Source organism: Vipera ursinii (assembly GCF_947247035.1).
Source record: "Vipera ursinii genome assembly, chromosome: 1".
In the NCBI taxonomy this organism is placed as follows: domain Eukaryota; kingdom Metazoa; phylum Chordata; class Lepidosauria; order Squamata; family Viperidae; genus Vipera; species Vipera ursinii.
The window spans coordinates 17,140,112-17,167,725 of record NC_139512.1 but is presented as its reverse complement, the minus strand read 5'-3'; the positions used below and the strand labels follow the sequence as shown (position 1 = coordinate 17,167,725).

General features: G+C 57.6%; 1 protein-coding gene across 1 annotated transcript; it reads left to right on the top strand.

The window, feature by feature from the left end:
- Positions 1-960: 960 nt before the first annotated feature.
- SLC5A5 (solute carrier family 5 member 5) lies at positions 961-26,777 on the top strand (the record flags this gene model as incomplete). The annotated part of the gene is made up of 18 exons (XM_083352070.1): positions 961-1,184; positions 1,994-2,224; positions 8,790-9,393; positions 9,815-10,210; positions 17,371-17,436; positions 17,865-17,916; positions 18,305-18,372; positions 18,557-18,711; positions 18,971-19,111; positions 20,261-20,390; positions 21,052-21,140; positions 21,228-21,340; positions 22,588-22,658; positions 23,185-23,271; positions 23,546-23,751; positions 24,107-24,210; positions 24,830-24,900; positions 26,418-26,777. The coding sequence occupies 18 exons, from the start codon at positions 961-963 to the stop codon at positions 26,775-26,777; spliced, it is 3,168 nt and encodes a 1,055-aa protein (XP_083208196.1).
- Between the last annotated feature and the right edge of the window lie 837 nt (positions 26,778-27,614).

Sequence of the window (27,614 nt, the reverse complement as noted above, 5' to 3'; positions counted from 1 at the left end):
TTGGCCCTTTGATGATTTGTGGGCTTCAACTCCCATAATTCCTCAGCCAGGCACGCGTGTCTGGCTGAGGAATTCTGGGAGTTGAAGTCCACAAGTCATCAAAGGGCCAAGTTTGAAGGCGCTTGCTCTAGATAAGTGCTCTCTTAACACTTTGCAATAGTGGTCAACATCTGTAGCTCGGGTGTAAGATGAGGGCGAAGGTTGCTCCTGCAAGCTTGTGGGTTGGTTTCCGGACATTTCGTTACCAGGCTAGGTAACGTCTTCAGCGGAGTGTAGGGGGATGTCGGTGTCGTTGTTTTTCTGTTTAGAAGGGCTTCAGGTGTGGGTGTGTCAAGTGAGGGTCTTGTGACAGTTAACACCCCTAGAGAGAAAGCGCAGGCAAGCAGAAGACTCCTCCACACCCAGGTTCCATGGACTCCCCCAAATACACAAGAACGTCCAGTTGTGTCTCTACCTGGAACACCGAAGTACACACTAGCAAAAAGCCTGCAGAGGAAACTCCGACACCTGGTCAACAACTAAACTCCCCAGAACAATTTCTCCTATACATCTAACACACCAAGCGTCGTGGTTCTGACGGATGAATCTCATCAAAAGGACTTCGAGGCATTGTTTTCCTTAAAGAATCTTTCATTCGAGAAACAAAGTATCGGCACTACATAGCTGAAGCCAAAAACTGAATTCCTCTCCCCTGGATGCAAAGTAGCAAAGTGCAACTCCCTCCTCCAATTAACAGTCATAAATCATATTCCCCAATTAACTTGAAGCAGGCTTTCTCCCCATCTTTCCTGCCCGCCAAATTTCTATCAACTCTGGACCTAATAACCTTGGGTTCCCACAGCTGAGTTATTATGACCAGCTGGACGCTCATCCACATTCTCCCTCCCAGCAGCAACGAACTGTAAAAGCGATAGAGGAAAATGGCTGCATTTCCATCTGTTGTCAAAGCAAGAACATCCGATGTTAGCAGCAGTGACACCAAGGAAGAAATCATGGTCACCTTCAACATCTCCGCCCTCTTCACCTGACATCGACCTGGCTGAACAAACCATACACCACCTCCTCACCGAACACCATACCCACAAAGCGGAGGCTACCACAGAGCATGCCACGTCCACAGAAACCATCATGAAACTCCTGGATCTATGCCTCAACACAACACACTTCAAGTTCATTCGGAAAATGTACAAGCAAGTGCAAGGCCCCCCGATGGGATCCCCCATATCAGGCCTCATAGCAGAAGCTAATGACTCACAAGGCCCTCACTTGACACACCCACACCTGAAATAAACAGAAGAACACCGACACTGACGTCTCCTAAACTCTGCTGAAGATGTTACCTAGTCTGATAAGGAAATGTTTGGAAACCAGCCCACAGCTCGGAGAACAAACCTTCACCCTCGCCTTACTTTTTTTTTTTGCCTATTTTGTTTTGCATCCTAATCCATTTATTTATTGGGGGTGGGTTTTGATCGGTTGGACTTTATTTTTGTTAAGCAGTTTCACTTTCTCCCTGCTTGTCAGCTGCCCCCTTAAGCTTGCTTCTGTGCTTCACTACTATGCGGTGACAGTCTACCACGAACTCTGGGGAGGGGAGGATGCTTGGGGAAAAGCGAAAGTATTTCTGTATCTCCCTGAGATGCTGCTTCAAGGTCACCTGGCTGGGAGAAGAAGGCGGCTGCACACCAACTACCCTTGAAGGGACCATTCTTAAAACTTCTTGCTTCAACCTGATTGGACACGGGTGGTGGGTGGGGGTCAGTGATGGGAGGCAATTAAGGGAAGGAAAAGTAGAACTTAGAGATTTTGGCGCACGATTCTCAGTTCTGGCTATGCAATACTGTAGTATACTTGATCTTTAATAAAACTATACCTTTCTCAACAAATGGAGCTAAGACGTTTAAGTTTGTGACAGGTCTGACAATGCTGCCTGTTACCTCCTTGCCGTTTTCAATAGTTTGATTCCCCCCCCTTTTATGGTGTGCATAAGCAGATGCCCCTTTGAAGCAGAAGAAATGCCTCTTGGCTGGGACTGGAGACTCTCTCTGGAGCCCCCCCCGGGTGGAAACAGCACCGGTGCCAGCCTCTCCTTCAGTCCCCAGCCGGCCGAAGCAGCCCTGCAGCCCTGGCCTGGCGCCGTGGGCACCGGCTCACCCAGTGCCCAGCCGCCTCCTTCAAGGAGGGCTTTGATGCACGCAGGAAAGGCTTTCGGCTGGGCTGGCCGGTGTGCAGCACACAACAACAGCCGTGTGTTATTTCTTTATCCCCAGATGCTTCCCGCAGGGTTTTCACCCCCGGGTCACAAATTTCCACAGAGATGTAGACATTGTGTACGTGCAATGCAATCCTCCCCTCTTGCTTTTCTTCTGGAATAAACCGCAGCCTTTTTGTTCCGATCACCAGTTTGGCCCCAGCAGTTTGCAGGAGTGCCAGCCACGTCCTGCATCCCCTGGGGGGCAGGCGTGGGACTGCTCCCCCTTAGTTCTGCCTGCTGCCTCCCCTGCTTCTTCCCAGGCACCCCTTCCTTCTCAAACCCCCCAACTTTGTCCCAAGTAAGGGGGGTCCTAGTCGTGCCTTCCTCCCCCTCCTCTGATCCAAAACGCCTTAAGGCAGCCGGTCTTTGGGCAGGCAGCCACCTCGCCCCAGACGCCCTCCCCACAAGCCACAAAGTCCCCAGATTTCCCCCAAGGTGCCACCTCTCCAGCCAGCAGCTGGATCCTTCCCATCTTTTCTCGCCCGGAGCCCCTTCGCCTCCCTGCCTGCTGTTCTGCAGCCCTACTTTGGGCTTCCCAGCCCCCCCCCCCGGCGCTCCTGTTCCTTCCAAGGGGCAGCAGATGAAGGGGGTCGCAGTCTGTGGGGGTCTCCGCCTCCCCACCCTGCCCTGGAACTCGGTCATCAGCAGCGTCCCTCGAAAGCCCGTCTGATCTGCAGGTGGCCGGTTTTGTCCCACTCAGAAGGGAGCTACCCGTCCCCCCTCCCTCCCAGGCACTTTTCCCCTTTGGGTCACCCGAGGGACTCCCGGGACGTCCAAGCGTCCCCACCCCAGGAAGGCTGCCCCCCACCAGCAGAAGCCCCTGAAACAGATTGCGGAGGGAGTGGCTCCTCCCGCTCCACAGCTCTTTCTCGCCGCTCCTTCGTTCTCACGTTCCTCCCGGATGGAACGGGACAACTCGCCACAGGACAACTGGCTGCGAGACAATTCAACAATTCAATTATTTAAAATAGTTAAAAAAATTATTTTAGTTTTTGCCATTCCCATTTAATTTAGTCCCTCCTTTGCCACCCTTTCTTTAGTCATGCTGTTCCGCTATTTCTGTGATAATAGTGTAACTCTCGTCCTGTGGCAGGCTGGCTGCGGCGAGTTGTGGTAGACGCCCGTCTGCCTTGTCCAGATATCACTCTTCTTCGCCGAGGAACCTCAGGGTGGACAGATCCTCTGCCTTTCCTCCAGCGCTGTAGCACCAGCACCAGCACTTAAGACTTATATACCGCTTCACAGTGCTTTACAGCCCTCTCAAAGTGGTTTACAGAGTCAGCAGATTTGCCCTTCCCAATAATCTGGGTCCTCATTTTACCCACCTCGGAAGGACGGAAGGCTGAGTCAACCCTGAGCCCGTGAGAATTGAACTGCTGACAGTGGGCAGAGTTTGCCTGCAACCCTGCATGCTAACCCCTGCGCCATCACAGCTCCATGCAGCCACAGGGGGCAGAAGTCTACCGGCACAATTAGGCAGAACGTCTGAATGGGATTCTGTCTTCAAAGGCCACCTCCCGCCCGGGTGTTACCTGGGGAGCCTATCCCCAAGCAGGGGGGAGGACTCTTCCCCCTCGTGGCTGTGGACTCCAAGAAGCAGGATCAGAGACCCGGAAAGGTTTTGCTTCCTCAACGGAGATGCTGCGCAACTGAGGACGCAAATCTTCCAGGTGGACTAAGAAGGCAACCAGCCCCCTCCCTTGGTGACACGTTGCCCCTCGTTGCTCCTCCCGCTTTGCGGGAATCTTGACCCGCTCTCAAATTAAGAGGAAGTTGTGGCAGGCTGTGGATTCCCCGTCCCCAAGTGCAGAAGCCTGATTGACCCTGACCAGGCGGGCGAGGCACAAAGGACACTGGAAAAGTGGAGCCACCGTGGCCGAAAGAGAAAGAGGAGAGGCAGGGGTGACTCAGGGACAAGACGGTCCTGGATCCGGAAATCCACCGGCTTTCCAGAAAGGACTGAGCCCACCCCCCACCCCCGACTGCTCTCTCACCAAGATGAGGGTCCTGGGCAAAGGACTACGAAGAAGCTCAAAGCTGGCCCAGCTGATGGCTCTCCACCTCCTGTCTCCTGAGCCCCACAGCAGCCCCCAAGCAGGGAATAACAGAGCGGGAAGGGGCCTTGGAGGTCTTCTAGCCTAACCCCCTGCTCATGCAGGAGACCCCGTACCATCCCAGGCACATGGCTACCCAGCCTCCAGTGATGAAGCAATGGGAGGTGCAGGACTGTCATTATTTTAGGGTCTGACTTCCCTCTCTTCTGCTCTTGCCCTCTTTTCCTCCCAACCTGAAGAATATTTGCACACTTCTGGTGACTTTCTGGAGAAATCTTTCAAGGTTTCCTCAACAAGTTATTTGGAAGTGGTTTGCCATTTCCTTCTCCTGAGAAGGGTCAGCCTGAGGTCACCCAGTTGGCTTGGTGCCCAAGGCAGAAGTGGAATCACTGCCTCCTGATTCCTAATCCCAACACCAAATTGGTTCTCTACAGTTTGCATACCAAACAATGTTCTGCCAAACTCCAATATGCCTCATTTCAGAACACGGAATAACAGGGTTGGGACCTCGGAATAGGAATAGAACCAAGATCAGGTGAAGTGTTAATATTGCTTTATAATGCCTTAGTAAGACCACCCTTCAAATACTGTATCCAGTTTTGGTCATCACAATATTGCTAAGCACATTGGTTTGTGCTTAAATTGTAAGCCGCCCTGAGTCTTCAGAGAAGGGCGGGATATAAATGGGATTAAAATAAAATAAAATAAATAAATATAAATATAAAAAAAGATGTTGAGACTCCAGAAAGAGTGCAGAGAAGAGCAACAAAGATGATTAGGGAACTGGAGGCAAAATATGAAGAACGGTTGCAGGAACTGGGTAGATCTAGTTTAGTGAAAAGAAGGACTAGGGGTGACATGTTAGCAGTGTTGCAATATTTGAGGGGCTGCCACAAAGAGGAGGGGGGGTTCAACCTCTTCTCCAAAGCACCTGAAGGCAGGACAAGAAGCAACAGATGGAAACTAACCAAGGAGAGAAGCCTTGGTGGAGCAGTGGGCTAATGCCTCCTTAAGTAACACCAGCTGCCTGCAATTAGTGCAGGTTCGAGTCCCACCAGGCTCAAGGTTGACTCAGCCTTCCATCCTTCCGAGGTAGGTAAAATGAGGACCCAGATTGTTGGGGGCAATTAAGCTGACTTTGTAATAATGCCGCTTGGGGGTGTGTGTGAAAGCCCTAATAAGCAGGCATATACATAGAATGAAGGCTATTGCTAAGCACATTGATTTGTGCTTCTTAGATTGTAAGCTGCCCTGAGTCTTCGGAGAAGGGTGGGATATAAATGGGATTAAAAAAAACACAAAAACCTGGAACTAAAGAGAAATTTCCTGACAATGAAAACAATTAATCAGTGGAACAACCTGCCTCCAGAAGTTGTGAATAATGCTTCATCCCTGGAGGTTTTTAAGACAAGATTGGACAGTCACTTGCTTGAAATGGTGTAGGGGTCTGCTCTAGGCCAGTGGCATTTAAGCACCCCCCCACCCCCCTGCCCGGGATGCCAGCTCAGGCACAGAATTCACTGCAGGCTGGGCCTGTGTTTCAGGGGTTTTCCCAGTGGGTCCCAAGACCCCTCCTCTGATTGGTCCAACCCCAAGCCGAGACAGGCCAGGAGACCAACGAGTAAACACAGCTGAGCTGAGTCTTAATCTGCCAATAATTATTTCCTTAGAAAGGAATCACCAGTCAAACATGGGCTCCTGGCCAGGCCCTCCTCACATTTCCTTGTGGCGTATTTTATCATCTTGACTCAGCAGACAGCAGGAAGGGACTCTCCGAAAGGAGGCAAACGAGCAGCTGAATGCAAGGAGTATAAATCTTTCCATTTCCCACCATCCAGTCAGAGCTGAAGAAGCTTCTGGGATGGGAAGCGAAAGTTGCCAAATGGAAAAAAAGCACCTGTGGGTCAAGTATTTATTTATTTATTTATTTATTTAGATTTATATACCGCCCTTTCCCGAAGGACTCAGGGCAGTTTACAGGATATTTAAAAGAAAATCAATACAAAAGTTAAAAACAAGTTAAAAAAAATTAAATGAGACCCTGAGAAAAATAAAAACCCAGTTAAAATTAAAAATTAAAAAATTCTCAGCCTGGGCCAGAGAGCTCGAAGAGCCAGGTCTTCAGGTCCCGGCGGAATGAACGGAGGTCGGGGGCAGTCCTCAGCTCCACTGGCAGCTGGTTCCAAAGGGCAGGCGCCCCCACTGAGAAGGCCCTATCCCTGGGTGTTACCCGCCGGCAATCTTTAACCGGCGGCACCCTGAGAAGGCCCTCCCTGTGGGAGCGCACTGGACGAAGGGAGCTTGATGCTGGCAGCAGGTGTTCCCTCAGATATCCTGGACCCTCGCCATTTAGGGCTTTATAGGTCATCACCAGCACCTTGAATGACCTAGATGACTGAGAATCTCCGTAGACAAGGGACCTCAGAGATCATCTAGTCCACCCGAATGAGTGCAGGATCCAGTGAACTCCTTTGCACCAATGACCATCCAGCCCCTCTTGGAAGACCTCTGGGAGGGGAAACCAAGCCCCTTCGTGCGGGTGGGGAGACAGCCCAGGAGTTTTAGCGGGGGGGAGGGCGGTCTGGCCTTCTGCAGCTGCAACATTCTGGAATAATCCTGCAGTCACAGATGGAGAGCTAAGGGCACCCCACTTCTGGCAGTTCCTCCCCCCCTGTGCAGGTTCATCGGGTGCTCCCCCTGAATCTGGGGGTGTGGTGGGGGCTGTTGTTTAGCTGTCATAACAAATAAACCCAGTGGGAAGCATTTATTCAAATTAGGACACTAGTCCCCAAGATTTCATCTTTCCCTGCTTCCTTTCCAACACTAAGAATTCCAGAAGTCAGGCCTGAGCTACAAATATTCTCTTCCACGATGGAAAAATTAAAATAATAATAAAAAAGCTGTCAAATCTTCTCCAAACACTCCCCCCTTTTTTCTTTGCGTCTCCTTTCTACCCCCCTCCCCCATTGCACAACCTCTCCCCATTTCTCTCTGCTGTCTCCCCCCCCCTCGATAACTGAACAGGAGCAGCCTCTGGATAAGGTGCATCTCAAACACGGCTGTGGTCCCGCCCCAACTTTAAAAAGTTCACCTGGGAAGCCCAAAAGGAGAAGCCACAGATGTGCTTTTAATAATGGGATTCTCAGCATCCTTGCTTTTTTTAAAAAATCCCATTTACTGTATATCCCGCCCTTCTCCGAAGACTCAGGGCGGCTTACAATCTAAGAAGCACAAACCAATGTGCTTAGCAGTAGCCTTCATTCTATGTATATGCCTGTTTATTAGGGCTTTCACACACACACCCCAAGCCGCATTATTACAAAGTCGGCTTAATTGCCCCCAACAATCTGGGTCCTCATTTGACCTACCTCGGAAGGACGGAAGGCTGAGTCAACCTTGAGCCTGGTGGGACTCGAACCTGCACTAATGGCAGGCAGCTGGTGTTACTTAAGGAGGCATCAGCCCACTGCTCCACCAAGGCTCTTTACAGGTAAGTCCTCGAATTACGACCACAATTTAATTTAATTTAATTTAATTTAATAATATTTGTATACCGCCCTTCTCCCTGAGGACTCAGGGCGGTTCACAGGGCAGAATAAAATACTAAATACAAACATTAAAAAAAGATTAAATGATTGCCCAAGTTAAAACAATTGGAATAAAATTCTAAAACACCAAGTTAAAATTAAGACACCAAAAATAAAAAACCCCACCAATCCCCATCAGGCTAGGCCGGCTTGAACAAACAGAAACGTCTTAAGATCGCGACGAAAGGAGCGAAGATCGGGCGCCATCCGGAGCTCTACCGGTAGCTGATTCCACAGCTCCGGGGCGCCCACAGAGAAGGATCTCCCCCTGGGGGCCACCAATCGACATTCTCTGATCGGTGGCACCCTGAGGAGGCCCTCTCTGTGGGAACGCACAGGGCGCAGGGAGCTTGATGCCGGCAGCAGATGTTCCCTAAGGTACTCCGGCCCCATGCCATGGAGGGCTTTAAACACCGTTACCAGTACCTTGAATCTCAGTACCTTGAATTGAGCTCCAAACTTATGTCGCTAAGCGAGCCATTTGTTAAGTGAGTTTTGTCCCCATTTTATGACCTTTCTTGCCACAACTGTTAAGTGAATCGCTGCAGTCGTCAAGTTAGTTGCACGGTCATTAAGCGAATCTGGCTTCCCCAAGGGCTTGGCTGGTGAGAAGGTCACAAAAGGGGATCACGTGACCCCTCTGGGATGCTGCGACAGTCATAGATATGAGCCGGTTGCCAGGAGTCTGAATTTTGATGGCAAAAATGATTCAAAGGTCGTAAGTGTGAAAAATGGTCAGGTCACTTTTTTCAGTGCCGTTGTAACTTTGAACGGTCACTCAACAAAGCGTTGTAAGTCAGGGACAGCCTGTACTACAAAAATCACATTTTCCTTTGTTCCAACCCCTGCCTCCTTTACTCCATCGGCCGCTGGCTTCAGATTCCTGCCCCTCAGGGTCCCTGCCCGTCCATTGTCCGGGATCCCCCTTTCTGGCCAGCGGCCCCCAAAGATCCCCGCCCAACGCCTGGCCGCTTCTCCTCAGCGCCGCCCCCCCCCCATTTCTCTCCGAGCCCGTCCTGGCCAGGCGGCTCCGGGGCTCCGCGTCGCAGGGCGCTCCTTGACCCGGGCGGGCGTCACTGACCACGAAGCTCATCTGGCGGGGGGGGGCTGCGGTCCACCCGCGGGGCGGGGCCCGAGTGGCCCCGGGGGCGTCCGGAGCCGGTCGCGGAGCCCGAGGCTGCCCTCCGGCGGGGCTGCGCCTGGCGAGGCGGCCCCTCCCGGCCACCCAGCCCTCCCCGCCGGCAGCGCCTGCCTCCCGGTCTCCGCCCGCCCCGCGCCTCCCTCCGGCCGGCGCTTCTTAAGGCGCCGCCGCGCATCCGACGCCCGGCTGGCCTCCGCTTCGAGTCCCGCGCGCAGCTCCCGGCTTCTGCCCTCGGGGGGCTCCTGCCCGCGCGCCCCGCCTGCCCTCGCCGGTCGCGCCTCCTTCGCTTCAGGGGATCCACGGGTGCCCGGCTTTTCGTTAAGGGAGCCGGTCAAACAGAGCAGGTGCTCCGGGCAGGTCAGCAGGGCAGCCGCGGCAAGTTCCCCCGGTTCCTGCCACTCTCTTATTCCCTCCCGGATCAGCCGCTGCCTGTTAGCTCTTTCTATTCACTCCCTCTCTCCTCTAAACGTCCCGTCCGTCCTGCCGATTCGTCCGTTGCTCTTCCTGGCCCTTCCCCAATTCTGGACTTTCTCCCCTCTGCGAGGGGTCCCGAGCCGTCCTCCTCCCCGCCTCCCGGCCCAGAAGTCAGCGGGACTCTCTGCTCCGTTCAGAAAAGTTCAACCGTGGCGCGTCTGTCCATCTTCTGCCCGGAGCTTCTCTCCCTCTGCCTGACGGAGGAGGAGGAGGAGGAGGAGGAGGAGGAGGAGGAGGAGAAGAGGGTCTTCTGAATTCGGACGGTCCCCCCCCCAACCCTCCTTCCCCCGCTTCCCCCCTCCAGGCGAGGCTGCCTTCTCCTCCGTCCCGCCGCGGGGAGAGGAAGAGGATGGGCGCCGCAGGTGAGCCGCGGGGCTTCGGCCTCTGGGACTACGGCGTCTTCGGCCTGATGCTGCTGGTCTCCACGGGCATCGGCCTCTTCCAGGCGCTGTGCAGGGGCGGCCAGAAGAGCCCCGAGGACTTCTTCACCGGCAGCCGGGCCATGTCGGCGCTGCCGGTGGGCCTGTCGCTCTCCGCCAGCTTCATGTCGGCCATCCAGGTGCTGGGCGTGCCGGCCGAGGCCTACCGCTACGGCGTGAAGTTCCTCTGGATGTGCCTGGGCCAGCTGCTCAACTCGCTGCTCACCGCCGGCCTCTTCTTGCCCGTCTTCTACCGCCTGGGGCTCACCAGCACCTACGAGGTAGGGGGGCGGCTGGGCTGGGCTCCGGCCGGCCGGGGAAAAGCTGCGTGGCCCTGCTTTCCTTCAAAGAGCAGGGGATGGTTGGGGGGGGGGGGGCTTGTGTTTCAAATCTGAGTCCCGTCTCTGAATATTTTTTATTAAATTTATTTCCCCCCCACTTGCTCTCACATTCTGGGGCGCTTAAACGATATTGTAAAAAAGATGAAAACAGCCAGACATGAAAACTGACAGATAAATGGGGAAGAAAGTGTGGGGCAGCATGCAGTAGCGTGGAGGTGGGGGGGGGTCTTCTAATTTGGTATCCATACCTCTGGTTAGGATCCCAGGCCAATTTCTCTTACTCTCGGGGAGAGAGATTTCTCAGCTGGATTTCCCTGCCCCATGAATTGAACCCCCACGTCCTCCCCCTTCCCTTTGGACTTAGGCCTCCCTTTCTTTGGGGTGACCCCTCCTCTTTTGGGTCCTGGAAGCAGCCCCCCCTTTTCTTCTGGAGGCTCGGCTCCTTCTCGCACTGTTTTCCTTCCCTCTTCTCCACCTCCACCAGCACCACCCCCCTGCAGACCCAGCCGGGCTGCCTCCAGGTGGGGTCCTCTTCAGCCCTTTTAGGGCCCCTCCCTGGCCCCCCAGGCTGCCGAAGCCACTTCCAGCACGGCCCAAACGGAGGGAAGCTTCCAGCATCACCGATTTATTCACCTGGTGCTTAATCCTCTTTCCGGAGAGAGATTGCAGTAAAGAAGGCAAGGTGCCAATTAACACACACGCGCGCACGCGCACACACACACTCACCAAAGCCTCCCTCCGAGTTGTAAATTCTCTGAATCAACCGGGAGCCTCCAAGGCCGGCTCACCTCTGACCCCGGGAAAAGGGGCTGGGCCCACCTGGGACGGCTTCTCCATCAGAAGGTGGTTTGATTCGGGCTGGTTGGTCAGCAGACAAGCTAAGGAGGGCATTCCCGGGAACTGGGCCAGCCTGCTGGACCCCGTAGACAGCAGCTGCCACAGACACCAGATTTCCCAGAGAAAGGAAGGGTGGTGGGCTAGGAGGCACTGCTTCAAGGGGGGCACCAGTGCCCTGGAATGGCCTCCCTGCCCTGCCAGGCGGGCCCCTCCCTGCCTGCCTGCCTGCCTGCCGGGGTTCAGGAAAATGCTGAATTGGGTTATTACTCCTGGCTTCATTGCAGCACCTTTCCCCCTTTCTTATTTTGTTGTTCCTGCTTATTGGGTTTGCTGTTTTTCTCAGGGTGTGTGTGTGTGTGTGTGATGTTGTTGTTCCTCAACAATCACACTGTGGATGTTTTCACTTTTTTGTATTGTCAGCCAGTTTAACGAATAAATTAATAACAAGGAACGAAATGCAGCCAGCCAACCCTTTTATTCCAGACATTCGGGAAGGCCTTGGCAAGTCAGAGACCCCCCCCAGTGGAAAAACTCTGGAACCAGGGAGGGGGCTTCGGAGGAGGGAATCTGCCCCGGGGTGGGGGTTGTGCCATCTTCCGCCACAGGGCTCTGAGAGCGGCTGTCGGGGGGAGCTCAGCTGGGCCTAGAGCTCTGCCTGTTAGCAGGACGGATCCCCCAAACCCCCAGAGATGCAGTGAGGGGCTTCCCCTGCCAGTTTTCAGTAAAGGCAGGTCCTGATTCCTCTCCTCCGTGGGGCCCTCCGGGGGAGGGGCCGAGGGGCAGGGGAAGGGAGGGAGGGGGGAGGCAGGAAAAAGTCAGCCTTGGCGGGTGTTTGCCGGCTTGTGCTGATCTCTGCAGAAAAGGTGCCACTTTGAGGTTAACCACTGTGACGATTGTCCCACTGGGCGAGTTCTCTTTCCAAGCTCCCCCCCCCCAGAAGATCCTCTGGCCAAAACCACTTTGTTTCTGCAGGGGGAGCGTCCCAGAGGGAATTGCACCGACCCCAAACGGGCAAATATGGGTGCAGCCAAAGCCCGCACATTTCTAAATGCAGCTTCTGTTCAGAGGGACGCACACAGGTGTCATTCACAACCCAGAACAGGAGAAGTCGGAGTAGGGGTCAGGTCACAGGGGTAGGCAACCTTGGCTCTTTTATGACTCCTGGACTTCAACTCCCAGAATTCCTGAGCCGGCATAGCCAAGGTTGCCTAACCCTGGATTAGGAGACCTCCCTGAGGCTTCATTGTGGAAGGTGGCGAGCAGAGTGGGAGAAGTGGAGCCGACTCATTTATCTTTATTTTCTTTCTTTCTTTATCACCTTTGTTATCTTGACAAAATAACTCAAGGCAATAAATATTTCCAACACGCCTTCCTCCTCCTCCCGCTTTCCTCAGAAAAAGGACCCTGTGAGGTGGGCTGGGCTGAGAGAAGGACTGGCCCAAGGTCACCCAGCCGGCTTTCACACCCAAGGTAGAACTAGAACTCCCCGTCTCCTGGTGATTGGCCCAAAGTCACCCAGACAGTTTTTGTGCCTAAGGCGGGACACTAGAACTCACCGTCTCCTGGTGATTGGCCAGGTTACCCACTTGGCTGTCATGCCTAAAGCAGAACTTGAACTCATAGTCTCTTACTTTGTAGCCGGGTGCCTTAACCAGTACACCAAAGTGGCCGGACCGTGTCCCGTTTTCAGCTGGGGCAGGGGATGACATTTGGGGCTCTCTGCCCCAGACATGGGCATCTCTGGCTAGCAGGCTGAACTCGGGGCCACCCCAGGGTGGCAGAGGAAACTGGGGGACCAGGAGCCGTGTCCACCTTGTGCAACCTCCAGGCTGGCTAACCAGGGCCTTCCCTTTGCTGGTGGTGCCAGACAAATGCGGAGGGATGGAGAGTCACGGCTGGCCTCTGGGGGCTCCCCTCTGAGCTGCAGGAAGCTCCCCTGGGGCGGGTTGGCCCAGGATGGCGTGAACGGAAGGGCTGGAATAGATCGAAGTATTTATTTACTTTTATTTATTTGTAAAATTTGTTACTTGCCCATCTTACCACAAGATTACTCTGTGAGGCTTACCAAATACTCTCTTCACCCTCAAAGTTGCACACTATGGCTTCGTGCTGGCAAAGCAAGACACGCAAATTGTTTTCGGAAACTTGAAAGATCAACACGAGGGTAAATATTGAGCCGGGGAGCAGGAAATGCCCCCCCCCCCGAAGCTTGATGGGATCCAGGAGAAGCTGGGCTATTGGCGTAAGCAGGGTTTGCTCGTAGTGTCTGTGCTGGCAAGGCTGGCTAGTTGGTGCCCCCCCCTTCTTAAATCCTGGGGGTCAGAGTTCATCACTGGGGAGTTCGGAGGACCCTGGCCTGGGGAGGGGGCTGCTGCCCACCCCCCAAGGTCTGGCTGCCTTTCACCCACTGGGGATCCCCCCCCCTCTCGGGCTGAGCCGCTGACACATAACCCTGGAAGAGCGGAGATGTTTTCCCAGCTTATCTCCCCTCGGAGAGCAGAGGCATCCGTGGCATTGAAGGCTGCTGGGAGCCTGGAGCCTTTGTGGGTGTGCGATTGTGGGTCTGGAGCAAGGCACACAAAGCACACCCTTCTCGGTTGTCCAGGAAGTTGGATGGCAGCTTTCGCCTTCCCCCGGCAGCCCTGGGCACCTCGCGCCTGCTCAGGCCTTTGTGCCCCCTGGCATCGCCAAGCAAGCCAGAGAACGGGGGGGGGGCTTCTTCTGGGCCTGCCGCCCCAGGCAGGTGGGACACACACACACACACACACACACACACCACACTTGCACACCCACAACAGCAGAGAGGACCCGGAAATGAGCTCTTTGAAGGGACTTCCTTTCAGGAGGGCAATTCTTCCCCCCCCTGCCCCCCCGCTGCTGCAGCCTGGCCCTGGGCACCCCAGGGGGTCTCGTGCCAATCTGGGCAGAAATGGCCAGGCTGGCACTTTCCCCCTTCCCCCAACCGCATTTCGGCTTCTGTGCAAGTAAGGCAGGGTGGGAGAGCTGACCAAGAAGCCTGGAGATATTTTGCCCAGGTTGGTTTATATTTTTTTTGGGGGGGGGGAGAAAGAGGCCACCTGTCTGACCCTCCCTGACTCTCCCCCGGGTTATAGCCAAGTGGCCCCCCCAGTGCCTCTTTTGGGGTTCACCCATAGGCAATGTCAGCAGTGGGGGAGGCCATTCATAATAAGACACCCCAAAGGGTAGCTAGAGGTGGGGGGAGTCCTTGAAAGCCCCCCCCTGCAATTTCTGGAGCCCCAGCAGGGACTCTGCAGAGGAGACTCTCTGTAACTTCCAGGGCACCGGTCCCCCCTCCCCCCTCCAAGCAATCAGCCCTTTTCCTGCAGGAATTTAAAATCCCCCACCCCCCTTCAGGTTTCAGCCTTGGCCAGCCAAGGTTCCCCCCCCCAGATAACCTTTCACCAGCTAGTTTGCTGCCTCCTCTCTCAGCCACATGGGAGGGGGGGCTGTTTGAGCCAAGCACTAGAACAAGGTCTGCAACTGGCACTTTCAGCCCCCCCCCCCCCCCCCCGGTCATCTGGCTCCATTGTGGCTCTGCTGCTCCCCCCAGCACTTGAGCAGCCCCCCCCCCCAGAGGTTGGGCAATCACTCCCAATTGCAGCCCCAGAGATTTCTGACTGCAGAGACAGGCGGGAGGCAGCCTGTGGGCCCAGCAGCCCAGGGGTCCTGGGGGTGGGGAAAGGGCTGGAGTGTGTGTCTGTGGGGGGAGAGAACTGATCTGATAAAGGCCTCTGAGAGCCCCCCAAGGCATCCATCTTGCACCCCCCCACCCCCCCTCAGGCAGCAAAGCTTCTGTCCCTCTGGCTGTGGCTGGCATTCCACTCCCATGGTGCACAAATAGATGGATTGAGGATGATGGGAGCTGAGACCCAGCTCGGGTACTGGGGGTGGGGGGGGGTTGCATTCGTCTGAACAGGTTTTCTCCCTTCTGCCTGCATTTGGCCCGTCCATTCAGAAGTGCTGCAGACACCTAAGCGAAGGAAGGATCTTGACTGCCGAATCCCCATTTCTTCAGGCTGCAGAGCTGGGGGGCCCTCGTGCCAGAAAGCCCTGCTGGGGGGGGGCTGGGAAGGGATCCCCTCTGCCTGCTTTGGGGCTGGTCTGTCCCTGCCCTCGCCTGGGGCCGCTTCCCCAAATGTGGCTGGACCCCGGGAAGAGGCTTCCTCAACGTGCCAGGCAGGGATGCAAAAGTCCTCCAGCCACCTGCCAGGGCTCTCCCTGCGCTCCCCCCCCCCCCCGTTGAGGATGGGGCAAGGTGCCCAGAGGGTCCTCAGCTGGGCACTGGGCCTTGCCACGAAGGCCGTCTGCAGCAACCTCTCTGCCCCTGGAGCAGCACTGAAGGGCTTCCCGGGCGCAGGCCCAGAGGTGGGGGGCTGCGGGGGGGGGAAGAGAGAGCAACCCTGGAGACAAACCGGCCTGCCACTCCTGCCCCCCCCCCCGCCCAGCCTTGAGGTTCTGCCCAATTGATTGCTGCCCCCGCAAGCCCACTGCCTGGCTGGGGTGGGGCTGCCCTTCCGAGGCATGGCAGAGAGACCCCCCAGGCCATCCAGAGAGGGGGCCCGTCTGTAAATGAGGAAAGGGGGGCTCTAAATGCAGATGCGGGCAGGTCCAGGGTTCCTTCCCTGCAGCCCCTCCTGGGCTTTAGGCAGAGCCCCCCCCCGCTGCAGGGGGGGGGGAGACCTGGTTGAGGAAGCCTCTGAGCTGAAGCAATTTGCCTTCACTGACTGAGGGCGAGGGGGGGCGTTGGGGCTGCCTTCTGCCCTGGGGGGAGGGAGGGGGCTGCTCTGCGTCCACCTTTGAGCCCCTGGGATCAAGTGGGATCAGCTGGGCCGGAGGGGATCAGCAGGGTCCGATTGCCAGAGGCTTATCGGGGAGCAAACGTCCAGAGGCGGAGTCGGTCTTTGGGGAAGGGTGCTGGGGGGGGGCGGGGCGGCGAGGCGCGCCCCTTGGCGGATCCCCCCCTCCTGTAGGGATCCCTTTGCAGAGGGCGGGGGGGGCTTTGGGAGGCCCAGAGTCCGCCCCCCCGAGGCCCCCTGAGCGGCGGGCCAGGCAGGGGCTCCCAGGGCGGGGGGCGGGCGCGGCCGGACCAGCGCTCAGCCGACCATCGGGGGGGGGGTCGGGCGGCGTGGGCGGGGCGTCGGGGGTCCGGCTGGCCCCGCCCCGTCCCCGCAGCCCCGCCAGCGCTGCGCCCCAGGGGAGGGGGCGGCGGGGGGGCGGCGGCGGGCGCGAGTCCCGGCAGCCCTGCGCGGCTCGGCTCGGCTCGGCTCGGCTCGGCGGGGACGGTCCCGCGAATCCAGGCGTGTCGCCGCCCTTCCCGTCTGAACCCCTCGGCCCCCCCCCAGCCGCCTCCCTCCGGCCGTTGCTTCCTCCCTCCGTTGTCCTCTTGCTCTCGCTCTGCCCCTGCCCAACGACCGCCCTGACAGGTAGGCCTGGCTGAGGGGGAAGCTCAACCCCCCCACCCCTCCGTTGCGGTAATCCGCTTAACGACAGTGGCGGAGAAGCTCCTTTGGGACAGCTGACTGAAGGGCTTCCTTAACCGTGGAATTCTTCCAATTTTCTGTTTTAAAAAACGAGGGTTGAGACAATTGCTTTGAAACCCATTCCCCGCCCCCCCCAAGGGATGCGGTTTTAACTATATTTGCCCCCCCCAATGTAACCATTCATTCTCGCCCCTCTCAATGAGATGCCTACGGAGCTTTCCTTCTTCTGGATCAGGGTTGCCCAGAGGCGGACTTTTTATTGCTTTTCCTTGAAGAACCGAAGAAGCTTCTTGGATGAGAGGCGAAAAGTCTTCAGGCGAAAAGCAAAAACATCCAGTTGCCTTTTCAAAAACCACCTTTGGGTCTCCGTGAGATGAGCGTCCCGTCACTGGCAAAGGGTGAAAGGGCAGGGATTCCAAGCTCCAATCTGCCTCTCTGTGTGTGTGTCTGTGTGTGTGTGTGTGTGTGTGTGTGGTGTCCTACTTTTGAGAAGGCCATGCCCCTTTTTTCCATGGGTATTTACTGGGGGGGGGGCGGGGAGAGAGGGTGATTGTGGGACCCCTTGCTCTCTATCCCAGTGTCTCCACTCCAGGATCCTGAAGCCCCTGGCCTCAAGTTAAGGCCTGTCCCATGTTTGGGGCAGCCCAAATGCCTGATGCCCGGCACCCCCCTGCCTCCCCCCAACATGAGACCCTTCCTGGAAGGTTTGGCCTTTCTGAAGATTTCAGCTGCCACTCTGCCTTGTCCGTCTCTCCCCGGCAGTACCTGGAGCTGCGGTTTTCCAGGAAAGTCCGGCTGTGTGGCACAATCCAGTACATCATCGCCACGGTAAGTGCCAAGGATTGTGGCTGGGTGGGCATTCTCCCCTTCCTCCCCCCCCCAAATCCCTCCCTCCCCTTGAGAGGGTGGTCTTGCGTGCTGCACAGCCTGAAAGATGCGAGGATCAGAGCTGGCTGAAGCGGATAAAATCCCAGGAGGGTCTCCACCCTGACCATCGGTGGCTCCCTTTGGGGTCCCCCACCCCCACAGTAAAGAAAGATTCAGGGGGGGGCAGAAAGAGGAACTTGCTCAGAAACAGCCTGGCAGGCCAAGAAGCTGCCTAGCTTGCTGGGCTGAGGTGCTGCCTTCGTGGACAAGCCAGTGTGGGGGGGGTGATGGGGGGCAGCACGGATCACCTCCCCCCCAGCCCCTCCCTCTGCAGCTTCACAGGTCTTAAAAGCCTTGCTGGGCTCTGCACCTCCCCCTCCCTCCCTCAGGTGCTGTACACGGGAATCGTCATCTACGCCCCGGCCTTGATCCTCAACCAAGGTGAGTCCCACCTGCTCTCCTCTCCGCTGCTCTGAACTGGGCTGGGATTCGCACAGCCCCCCCCAGTCCCCCCAATCAGTCAGCTGAAGACCCAGGGGCCGTCCTGGCCCAGGGACAGACCCCCCCATGCTACTTCGGCTTCTCTCTCCATGGATTGTGGGCTGACTGAAGTGGTTGTGTGAAGGTCAGAGAGTGGATGGGGGGGGGAGCTCAACTCCACCAGATCTGACCCACTTTGGAGAAGCTGTGCCCCCCCAGCCCCTCCCTGGGAAGAGGCATCCTCTTTTCTCTGCCTCTCTGCTTCCAGGTGAAGCCGGCGGACTCGCTGGGGGCCAAAAAGGGAGAATCCCTGAATAAAGATCTATTTCTCTTTTTCTCCTTTCCCCAGTGACGGGTCTGGATATCTGGGCCTCGCTTCTCTCCACCGGCTCCATCTGCACTTTCTACACCACCATTGTGAGTCGAAGGGGAGTCTGGCCCTCGCACACCCCCTCCCTCCAATCCCCCCCCAAGGAGGCTTGCGGGAGGGGCCTGGGCATCTGCGCTTCCTCCCCCGCTGTTGCTGGGAGCCTTTCGCCCAAAGCCCCGAGGGGCGCCCCAGAGGAGCTGGCTGACCTCCCGGGACCCCCATCTTTTCCAGGGGGGCATGAAAGCGGTCATCTGGACGGACGTCTTCCAGGTCTTGGTGATGCTCTCCGGCTTCATGGCCATCCTGATCCAGGGGACGCTGCTGGTGGGGGGGCCGGGGCAGGTCCTGTCCATCGCCCACAACCACTCCAGGGTCAACCTGGGAGAGTAGGTGGAGCTGCCGCAGGGGGGGATTCGGGGCGACCCCTTAGATCTTTTTGTTTCCAATGGCGGGGAAAAACCCACCCCTGAAATTCAGAGAAATAAGTTTGAATTCCTTTTTAAGAAATCTCAGGCTGCAGCAACTTCCCCCACTAGCCCCCATTTCCTTGTCCAGAACTTCATGAGGTCTGGCCACCTGTCGCTTGCTAAATGTCCCTGGAGACGCACCTTCCTCCTGACTCTCTCTCTCTCTGGCCCCCTCCAGTTTCAGCCTGGACCCCCGCAGCCGCTACACCTTCTGGACCTTCCTCTTTGGGGGGACGCTGGTCTGGCTCTCCATGTACGGGGTCAACCAGGCCCAGGTCCAGCGCTACGTGGCCTGCAAGACGGAGAAGGAGGCCAAACTGTGAGTTGCCCCAAGGAGGCTGGGGGCGGCTCTCCCGAAACCCGGGGAGGCTGAGGGCCCCCCCCCGTGCACTTCAGGGAATTTTTCGAGGCTCACCAGCCCCCTGCCAGCCCTGACTGGGGCGGCTCCGGGAACAGCGAGGATGCGGTGGGGGGGGGGGAAGCCGAGCATGGTGCCCCCCCCGTTTGCCGTCGCTTTGGGCTGTGGCAGGGCCCGGGTGGCGTGGCTGGAGGCCAGCCAGCCACGTCTGCCCAGGGAGGAGTGAGCGCAGCCCTCCTTATCGCCTCTAGCTGCCCCCCCTTTTCAATCTATGCTGCTGCTGCTGCTGGGGGTGTCAGCGGAGGGTGGCCGGCCCCACCCAGTGCCCCCCCTGCCTCCTCCGCCTGACTGTACAAACACAGGCGGCCGCTGGCTGTGCCTTCCTTGCAGGACCCCCTCCGCCACCCGGCTGCCGGGGGGGGGGGGGTCACGGGGCTATCGGCCTCTGCCCACAAAGGCTTGTTTTCCTTCCAGGCCAGGCGCTCTGGGCCGTGGGTCACCAGGCAGGAGGGAGAGGGAGGGGGAGGGGGAGGGGGAGCAACCTCCCTTCAGCCTTCAAGTGCCTCTCTTCCCGGCTGCCCCCCCCCCAGTCTGACTGGAGCCTTCGGGCACGTTCTGGGCCACTGCAAAATTTTATTTATCTGTTTATATTTTGTTCATTTATGCTGCCCATCTTGTATCTGACGAGCCTTGTAATTTTAAGATTGTAGTCCTCACGGTTCTGAAGGTCCTGTGGGTCCACTCTGGGCAGGTGGGCATTCTGCTGGGGGAGGGGGGGCCCAGAACCTGCCACATCTGGGCTGATGGGAGCAGCATCGGTACCACTGAGGCAGGGGGCACATCCTGGGGCCGGGTCACGGTGGGCAGGGTGTGCAATGCCCCCCTTCTCCCCCGGCACCCCGAGACTGAACGAGGGCAGGTGCCCAGCGGGCCCTTTCCACGCCAGGGCAGACTCTCTGGCCCCTGGACCCCCGGGGTCCCCCCAGGGCACCTGGTGTGTGTGTAGGGAAAGCAGTGCTCCCTCCCTCCGGCCAGCTCTGCCCGCTGACCGAGGGCCGTCTTCCTCCCGCCTGGGCCTAATTTCTCTCCTTGCCCCCCCGTCCCCCCCAGGGCCCTCCTGATCAACCAAGTGGGGCTCTTCGTCATCGTCTCCAGCGCAGTGGGCTGTGGCATTGTGATGTTTGCACTCTACAAGGACTGCGACCCGCTCTTGGCCGGATACATCTCAGCGCCTGACCAGGTACTATGGCCCCTTCACTGGGGTGGGGGGGCAGCGGAGCGGGGCAGGGAAGCCGGTGGGGGGAGCTTGGGCAGGCTGAGGAAAGGCGAGGAGAGTGACGTGAATCCCCCAAGGGCAGAGCAGGGCAGCCAGGTGCGGGGGGGGGGCACCTGGGCAGAAGGTTTTCCCCCCCATCTCTCCTTCTTGGGGGGAGGGGGAGGCCTCAAGGGAGGATCCTGGGGGCTCAAGAGTGAGCGGATGCCAAGGCCAGCCGTTTCCCTCTGCCAGGGGGCTTTGCTGCCCCCCCGAACGAAACAGAGGCCGGCCAAGTTGGGACTTGGGTGCGAGACCACAAGTGACGCCAGGGCAGAAGGCCAGGCAGTGGGGGCAACCTCTTCACCCCGGCTGCCAACCCCTGCCTCACCCGGCCACTCACAGACCCCACCAGGCCTCAGACCTCGCCCAGCCCCCCCTCCTCCTCCCACTGCCCCTTTGCAGAGACCCCTCCCTGAGGCCCCCTCCCTGTCTTTCCTCTGCCTCAAAACTGCACCCCAAAGCCAGGAGGAACCCCGGGCAGGGCAGGGCAGCCGAGGATTCGGCTGGTCTCCCCTTCTCTGCCCTGCGACCGAGGGGGGCTTTGGGATTCTCGGACTCACGGCTGCCGTTTCTTCTCCGTCCCCAGTACATGCCCTACCTGGTGCTGGACATCTTTGAGAGCTGCCCGGGGGTGCCCGGCCTCTTCCTGGCCTGCGCATACAGCGGCACTTTGAGGTCGGTCTCCGGTGTGAAGGGCAGAGGCTTTGCCAAGCCGCAGGCTGCCCCCCCCACCTGATGGCCTCTCGCCCTCCTCTCCCGCAGCACGGCCTCCACCAGCATCAATGCCATGGCGGCCGTCACCGTGGAGGACCTGATCAAACCGAACATGCCCAGCCTGACGCCACGGAAACTCGCCCTGGTCTCCAAGGGGCTCTGTGAGTGGCATTGAAAGGGGGAGCCCCAACCTTCCCTTTCTCTGGGGGGAAAACCAGGAGAGGGAGGGGTGCAAGCATTAAGGCCCAGGGGGTTAAGAGACCCCCCCCTCTAGATTCTGGAGTGAGGCCAGGGGAGGTCACCTGGAAACACCCTAATTTGGGGACGGAGCCGAGCACAGAATAACAGGGTTGGAAGGGACCTTGGAGGTCATCTAGTCCAGCCCCCTGCTCAGGCAGGAAACCCTACACCATTTCAGACATGGGGCTGTCCAGTCTCTTCTTAAAAACTTCCAGTGTTGGAGCATTCACCACCTCTAGAGGCAGGTTGTTCCACTGGTTAATTGTTCTAACTGTCAGGAAGTTTCTCCTTAGTTCCAGGTTGCTTCTCTCCTTGACGAGTTTCCATCCGTTGCTTCTTGTCCTGCTTTCAGGTGCTTTGGAGGATAGCTTGACTCCCTCTTCTTTGGGGCAGCCCCTGAGATACTGGAAGGCTACTATCCTGTCCCCCCTCGTCCTTCTATTCCTTAAAGCAGACATAATCTAATTCCCGCAACCGTTCTCCGTATGTTTTAGCCTCCCGTCCCCCAATCATCCTAGTGGCTCTTCTCTGCACTCTTTCCAGAGTCTTTTTTACATATCGTGGTGACCAGAACTGGATGCAGGTATTCCAGGTGTGGCCTTGCCGAGTGGTGCTAGCACTTCATCTTGGTATCTTGACTCTATGCCGTGCCAGGGAAAGAGCGCTGGTGGCACCTTTTGCCTGCAGACAAGGGGTTGTCAGAGGGCAGATAAGATAACAGCCTCCCTATCCGGAGGGAGGAGAGGCAGGACTGGGGCACTGGGTGAAAAGCAGAGGCGCCTGGGTGTGCGAGCCGTCAGCCAGGGGGACTGCCTGCCACGTGAAGTGGGGAGCTCTCCTTCCCTGGAGGTTTTCAGACAGACGGTGGTGTGTGTGTGTGTGTCTGTGTGTGTGTGTGTGAGAGAGAGATGCTCAGTTGTATCTCACATTAAACGGTTGACTAGATGATCTCTAAGGTGCCCTCCACTCTGGGATTTGAAAATCTGCAGTGTTCCTGGCTCCTTGGGAAGCTCTGAGACTAACAAACTTGTTCCTAAATGGGCCACCACACACACATATGTAAACCATCCCACACACACACACACACACACACACACACACAAACACACACAAAGTTTTTCCCTTTGCTTTCGGTTGAGAACGGTGTGTGTCTCCTCTTGGCCTCTAGCGTTGATCTACGGCACTGCCTGCATCACAGTGGCGGCTCTTTCGTCCTTGCTGGGAGGGGGCGTGCTGCAGGTAAGGCAACTCTTCCTGGAAATTAAGCCCCCCCACCGGAAAGAGCCCCCCCTCCCTCATGGTGGGCTCCACATTGCCTCCCTCCCCCATCGCTCCTCCGCCCTGTTTGGACCCCATCGCTCTCCTGCCCACCCCCAGAAATGCCAGCTCTCTTCTGGGGGGGGGTCAGAGGGGGCTCAGAGGGAGGGGTTCCCGTTCTCTGAAGGTCACCCTGGATCAGGGGGCCATTTGTGAACACTTAAATGCAAGGATGGCAGCGGTGAAGCACCCTGACCCTTGAGGCATGACCCCCCCCCACCCATGAAGGCCGTACCTTTCCCCCCCCCGTAACCTTTGGGTGAATGGACTGGGCAAGGGGCTGAAGGGGTGCAGCCCCTCTCTTTCCCCCACAAGACCCCCTCCTCCCTATCGCCATCCCAGTCCCCAGCCTGTGGGTCCTGGGGGGGAGGGTCTCGGATGGACAGTGAGGGCCCTGCTAATTCAGCCCCCCGGGCCCCCCCTTCTGCTTCCCGTGCTTCTCCGGCAGGGCTCCTTCACGGTCATGGGGGTGATCAGCGGGCCCCTCCTGGGCGCCTTCATCCTGGGCATGTTCTTCCCAACCTGCAACACCTTGGTGAGTTCCCCCCCCACCGGGAAGGTAGAGGGGAGAGGGGGAGAGGAAGGGGGGGGCAGCTCCCATGGGGGAGACAAAGGCAAGATCGCGGGGGGGGAGGGGGGGGTAGTGATCCAGAGTCCTCCAGGTGGGGCTCTTGGGCTTGCAGGGCGGAGCCAGGAGAGGGTCCGTTTGGGCCCCTGGGGGGCTGGGGGGGGAATGGGGGGCCTCTCTTTTCCTGGGTTTGGGCAAAGCACTGCAGAAATGGTTGTGGGAATGCCCTCTTCTCTTCCAGGGGGTTTTCTCCGGCCTTGCCGTCGGCTTCCTCCTCTCCTTTTGGGTCGCGGTGGGGGGCACCCTCTACCCGCCCAGTGCCAGCACCATGGGCGTCCTGCCCTCCCACGCAGACCTCTGCCCGCTTTACAACGTCTCCCAGGGGGCCAATGGCACCCTGCTCTACGGGCCGCTGCCCCCCCGCCCCCCCTTGGAGCAGCCAGAGAGGTGAGCGGGAGGGCTGAGCTGGCCCCTTCGGAGCCCCCCCTCACTCCCACTCCAGGGATCTCCTTTTGGTCCCCTCCTCAGGCTTTCCTGTTTCGAAGCTGGACTGGCACACTCTGTGGGCGACCCCCTCTGCCCCTCCCGTCCAGTTTCTCCACCCACTCTCCAATCCGTGGGGACTGCGATCCCGGGGACCCCCAACCTTGGCGACTTTAAGGCTCGTGGACCTCAGCTCCCAGAATTCCCCAGGCAGCCTCTTCAGGGCCCCGGCTGGGTGGGGGGTGGCAGCACTGAGGTTCACGGGCTGGGGGCATCTGGTGGCTCCCAAGGCAGCTGACCAAGTGCCCCCCCCTTGCAGGCCGGCCCTTGCGGACGAATTCTATGCCATCTCCTACCTGTACTACGGCGCCTTGGGGACTCTCAGCACGGTGGCCGTGGGGCTCCTGGCCAGCGGCCTAAGAGGTGAGCAGGCGGGCAGGGCGGCTGGCGAGGGGCCCTCCGCAGAGGTGGGCTCTGGTGGACCTCTCGCCTGCCTCAAGCCCAAATAGAGCCCCTGGGGGGCCTTTTACAAGAGGGTCCCTGACTCTCTCTGGGGCACTCGAGGCCCCCCACCTAATTCCTGGTCAAGAACCTTCCGAGGGGCAGAAGAGCCAGAGAGAGAGGCTGCTGCAGTGGTTCCTGGCGGTGGGTGGGAGTAGATGATCTCTCAGGCCCCTTCCAGCCCTTAGGTTTCACAAATAAGGACAGTGGCAGGGCTGCAGAGATTGGTCGGTCCAGTTCTCCTCGGATTTGGTAAAAGCATCGGGGCGGGCGGGGGGGTGTCACCAGAGTGGCTCAGGTGGGGACCCACGAAGGGACCCTGACACCTAGAATGTCCCTGGTGCAGCCCCTGCCTGCTCAAAGGACCCCCCAGGATCTGAGGGCCAAGAGGGGGCTTCCCGTGTCCTGGAAGCAGCTGGGTGGGAAGGGGGGGCAGGTGTGGCTGGTGCTGGTGGGCAAGTCTTGGGTGGGGTGGGGGCTGAGCTTGGGGGCTGCCCTGGGCCTGGACTTGCTCCCTCACTTGTCCGGGTGTGTTTTTCAGGGTCTACTGGTGAGGACAGCAAACGGCCAGCGGTGTTGTGGTGGGATGTCATGAAGAGGCCATTGGATACGGTAGGGAGGAGCAGCAGCGTTCTGGGGGCTGAGCAACAGGGGAGGGGGCTCTGGAGAGTGGTGGATGAAGCCCACCCCTGCTCTGGAAGTCGCAGAATCCGCAATTCCTCCAAGAAGGTCACTGAGAGCGCTTCGTTGCACCCACGGATCCCCCCACCAAGCGTCCTTTGCGGCTTCTAGCCCAGGGGTTGGCAACCTTGGCTCTTTTATGACTCGTGGACTTCAACTCCCAGAATTCCTGAGCCAGCCATGCTGAGGGGAAAGGGAGAGGTTTCTATACGGAGTCATGCTGGCTCAGGAATTCTGGGAATTGAAGTCCACGAGTCATAAAAGAGCCAAGGTTGCCAACCCCTGTTCTAGCCCACGCGGTGCCCCCTGCCCCTCCTCCTCCTCCCCAGCCCCAGGCGACGGGACAGCTGTGGCAGATGCAGCCTTCCTGTGGCTCTTGGGGATCCCCAAATAAGATTAGGTTTTGTGGGTTCACAATGCCCCAGGCAGAGTTTGCTTCTCTTGGGCTGCTCCTTCTGCATTTCCATAGGGGAGGGCTGGGAAATTGATAAAGGAGAATATTTATAGCTGAGGGTTGAACTAGGCGGGGATCCTTGCTGCTCTCTGAGCTGGGTGGGTTTCATGACACGACCATGCTAGAAGGAAAGGTGTGTGTGTGTGTGTGTAGAGGAGGAGGACTGTGGGGTCCTTGGCACTGAGTAACAACTAAGTAACACCATCAGTGCCAGAAGGGAGTGGGGTCTTGCTCTCAGTTGATGTTCTAGAGCAGGGGTAGGCCACCTTGGCTCTTTTATGACTTGTGGACTTCAACTCCCAGAATTCCTCAGCCAGCACGACTCCATATAGAAACCTCTCCCTTCCCCCTCAGCGTGGCTGGCTCAGGAATTCTGGGAGTTGTAGTCCCTGAGTCATAAAAGAGCCAAGGTGGCCTACCCCTGTTCTAGAGTCTCGCCCTGCCAGTGTCAATGGGGCTGGCCTCAGAGGCGCTCTCGTTGGGCTGTTTAATGTTGGCTGGTTTGGCAGTTTCTCGAGCGGGGCCTTGTTCCCTGTTTTTGATCTGTTAAATCTCGGACTTACTCTATGCTCATCTGGGTCTTGATTGCTGGTGGGGAAGTTGTTTTCATCTTTTTGTTCCCTTTTTGGCTTGTTGAGTGTCTCCTTCGCACAATATGTAGATCTGGTTTATCTAGATCAGGGGTCTGCAACCTTGTCAACTTTAAGACTTGTGGATTTCAGCTCCCAGAATTCCTCAGCCAGCGGGGAACTGAAGTCCACAAGTCTTAAAGTTGACAAGGTTGCAGATCCCTGACGTAGATCTATTGATGGCCTGTCAGTCAGAGTGCTGGGCTTCTGGAAATCCCCAGGCTTGGCCTGGCCTAGGCTGGTCACAGTTTCCCAGCTGAAGCTACGGTTCGGCCCGTCCGCGTGTGGTGACATTAAGGAGCTTTCATCCTGTCTTCTGAGGGCTGGGGACGTGCTCCAGTGTCGTGGCGGATTCCTTTGCCCAGGATGCCCAGAGGCCGGGAATTCTGGCTGGTTTCCTCGGCTTTCCCGGAGCAGAGCTGGCAAAGGTCTTCCAGAACTGCTCGGGGCTCCCGGGCAAGTGGAAGGACGGCACCCCTTGGATGGTGGGGAAGACCCCGGGGCTTACTCTTCCCCTGTCCCCTGCACAGACCCCCGAGGACGCTGCTGACCCCCAGAAGAAGGCGCCAGACTCGGCCTCCCTGGGTCTCGGCTTCGAGGCAGAGGAGAAGACCCTGCTGGCCAAGGAGGAGTTGAGTCCGGCCACAGGGTCTGCGGAGTCCATCTGTGTCTGCCACACACTCGACCATGGCTGCTTCCACCTCCTCCGAGAGACCTGCGTCTAGGGCCAGAGGGTGGGTTGGGGGCAGAGCAAAGACTGCCTCAAACATCAGACTGGCTCTGTCTATTCCGCCACGGCAGGGGTCCTCAACCTTGGCCACTTTAAGACTTGTGGACTTCAACTCCCAGAATTCCTCAGCCAGCAAGTTGAAGTCCACAAGTCTTAAAGTGGCCAAGGTTGAGGACCCCTGCTCCGCAGGATGAATGCAAAGAACTTGAACTGAGAAACAGGGCTGTGAATGCAGCAATTTATACCCTGGCCTCTAGGTGGCGACCAATAGGTTTAAAGCAACCTATTGCCGCCCAAGAAGCAGCCAATGGCAGCGCTGGAGACAGGTTATCTGAGAAGCTGGGAGCCATTAGCCAGCTTCCCTGCTTAAGCAACCTTCCAGCAATTAACCCCACATGATATTCTTAAGCAGTGCTTTTTTTGTAAAAGAAAAAGGTGCCGGAACTCACACATGTCATATAACCCGCCTTACCTACCCTACAAGGTTCCATCCAAAAAAGGTGCCGGAACTCCGTTCTGAGCGTTCTATGAGAAAAAAAGCCCTGTTCTTAAGTAAGACAAAGCCCAATACATTACAGCCCTCCCTAAGCGGACGAACACCTTCCTCAGCAGGGCTGTTTCTGACCCAAATCCGCCTTACGCCAGCAATTCCCAAAGGGAATGGACATGGGTGTGAGTGTGGTTGTGTGCAAAACACACCTGCAGCGAAGAAGAAAGCCCCTCTGCAACCCAGAAAAATGTTTTTATGGGCTAGAAAATGGTAAACATGCACCTCCGACGCTTCCAAGTCCACCGTTCGCCCTTTTCTGAAAAGTAGCAGGCGGTGAAGAAA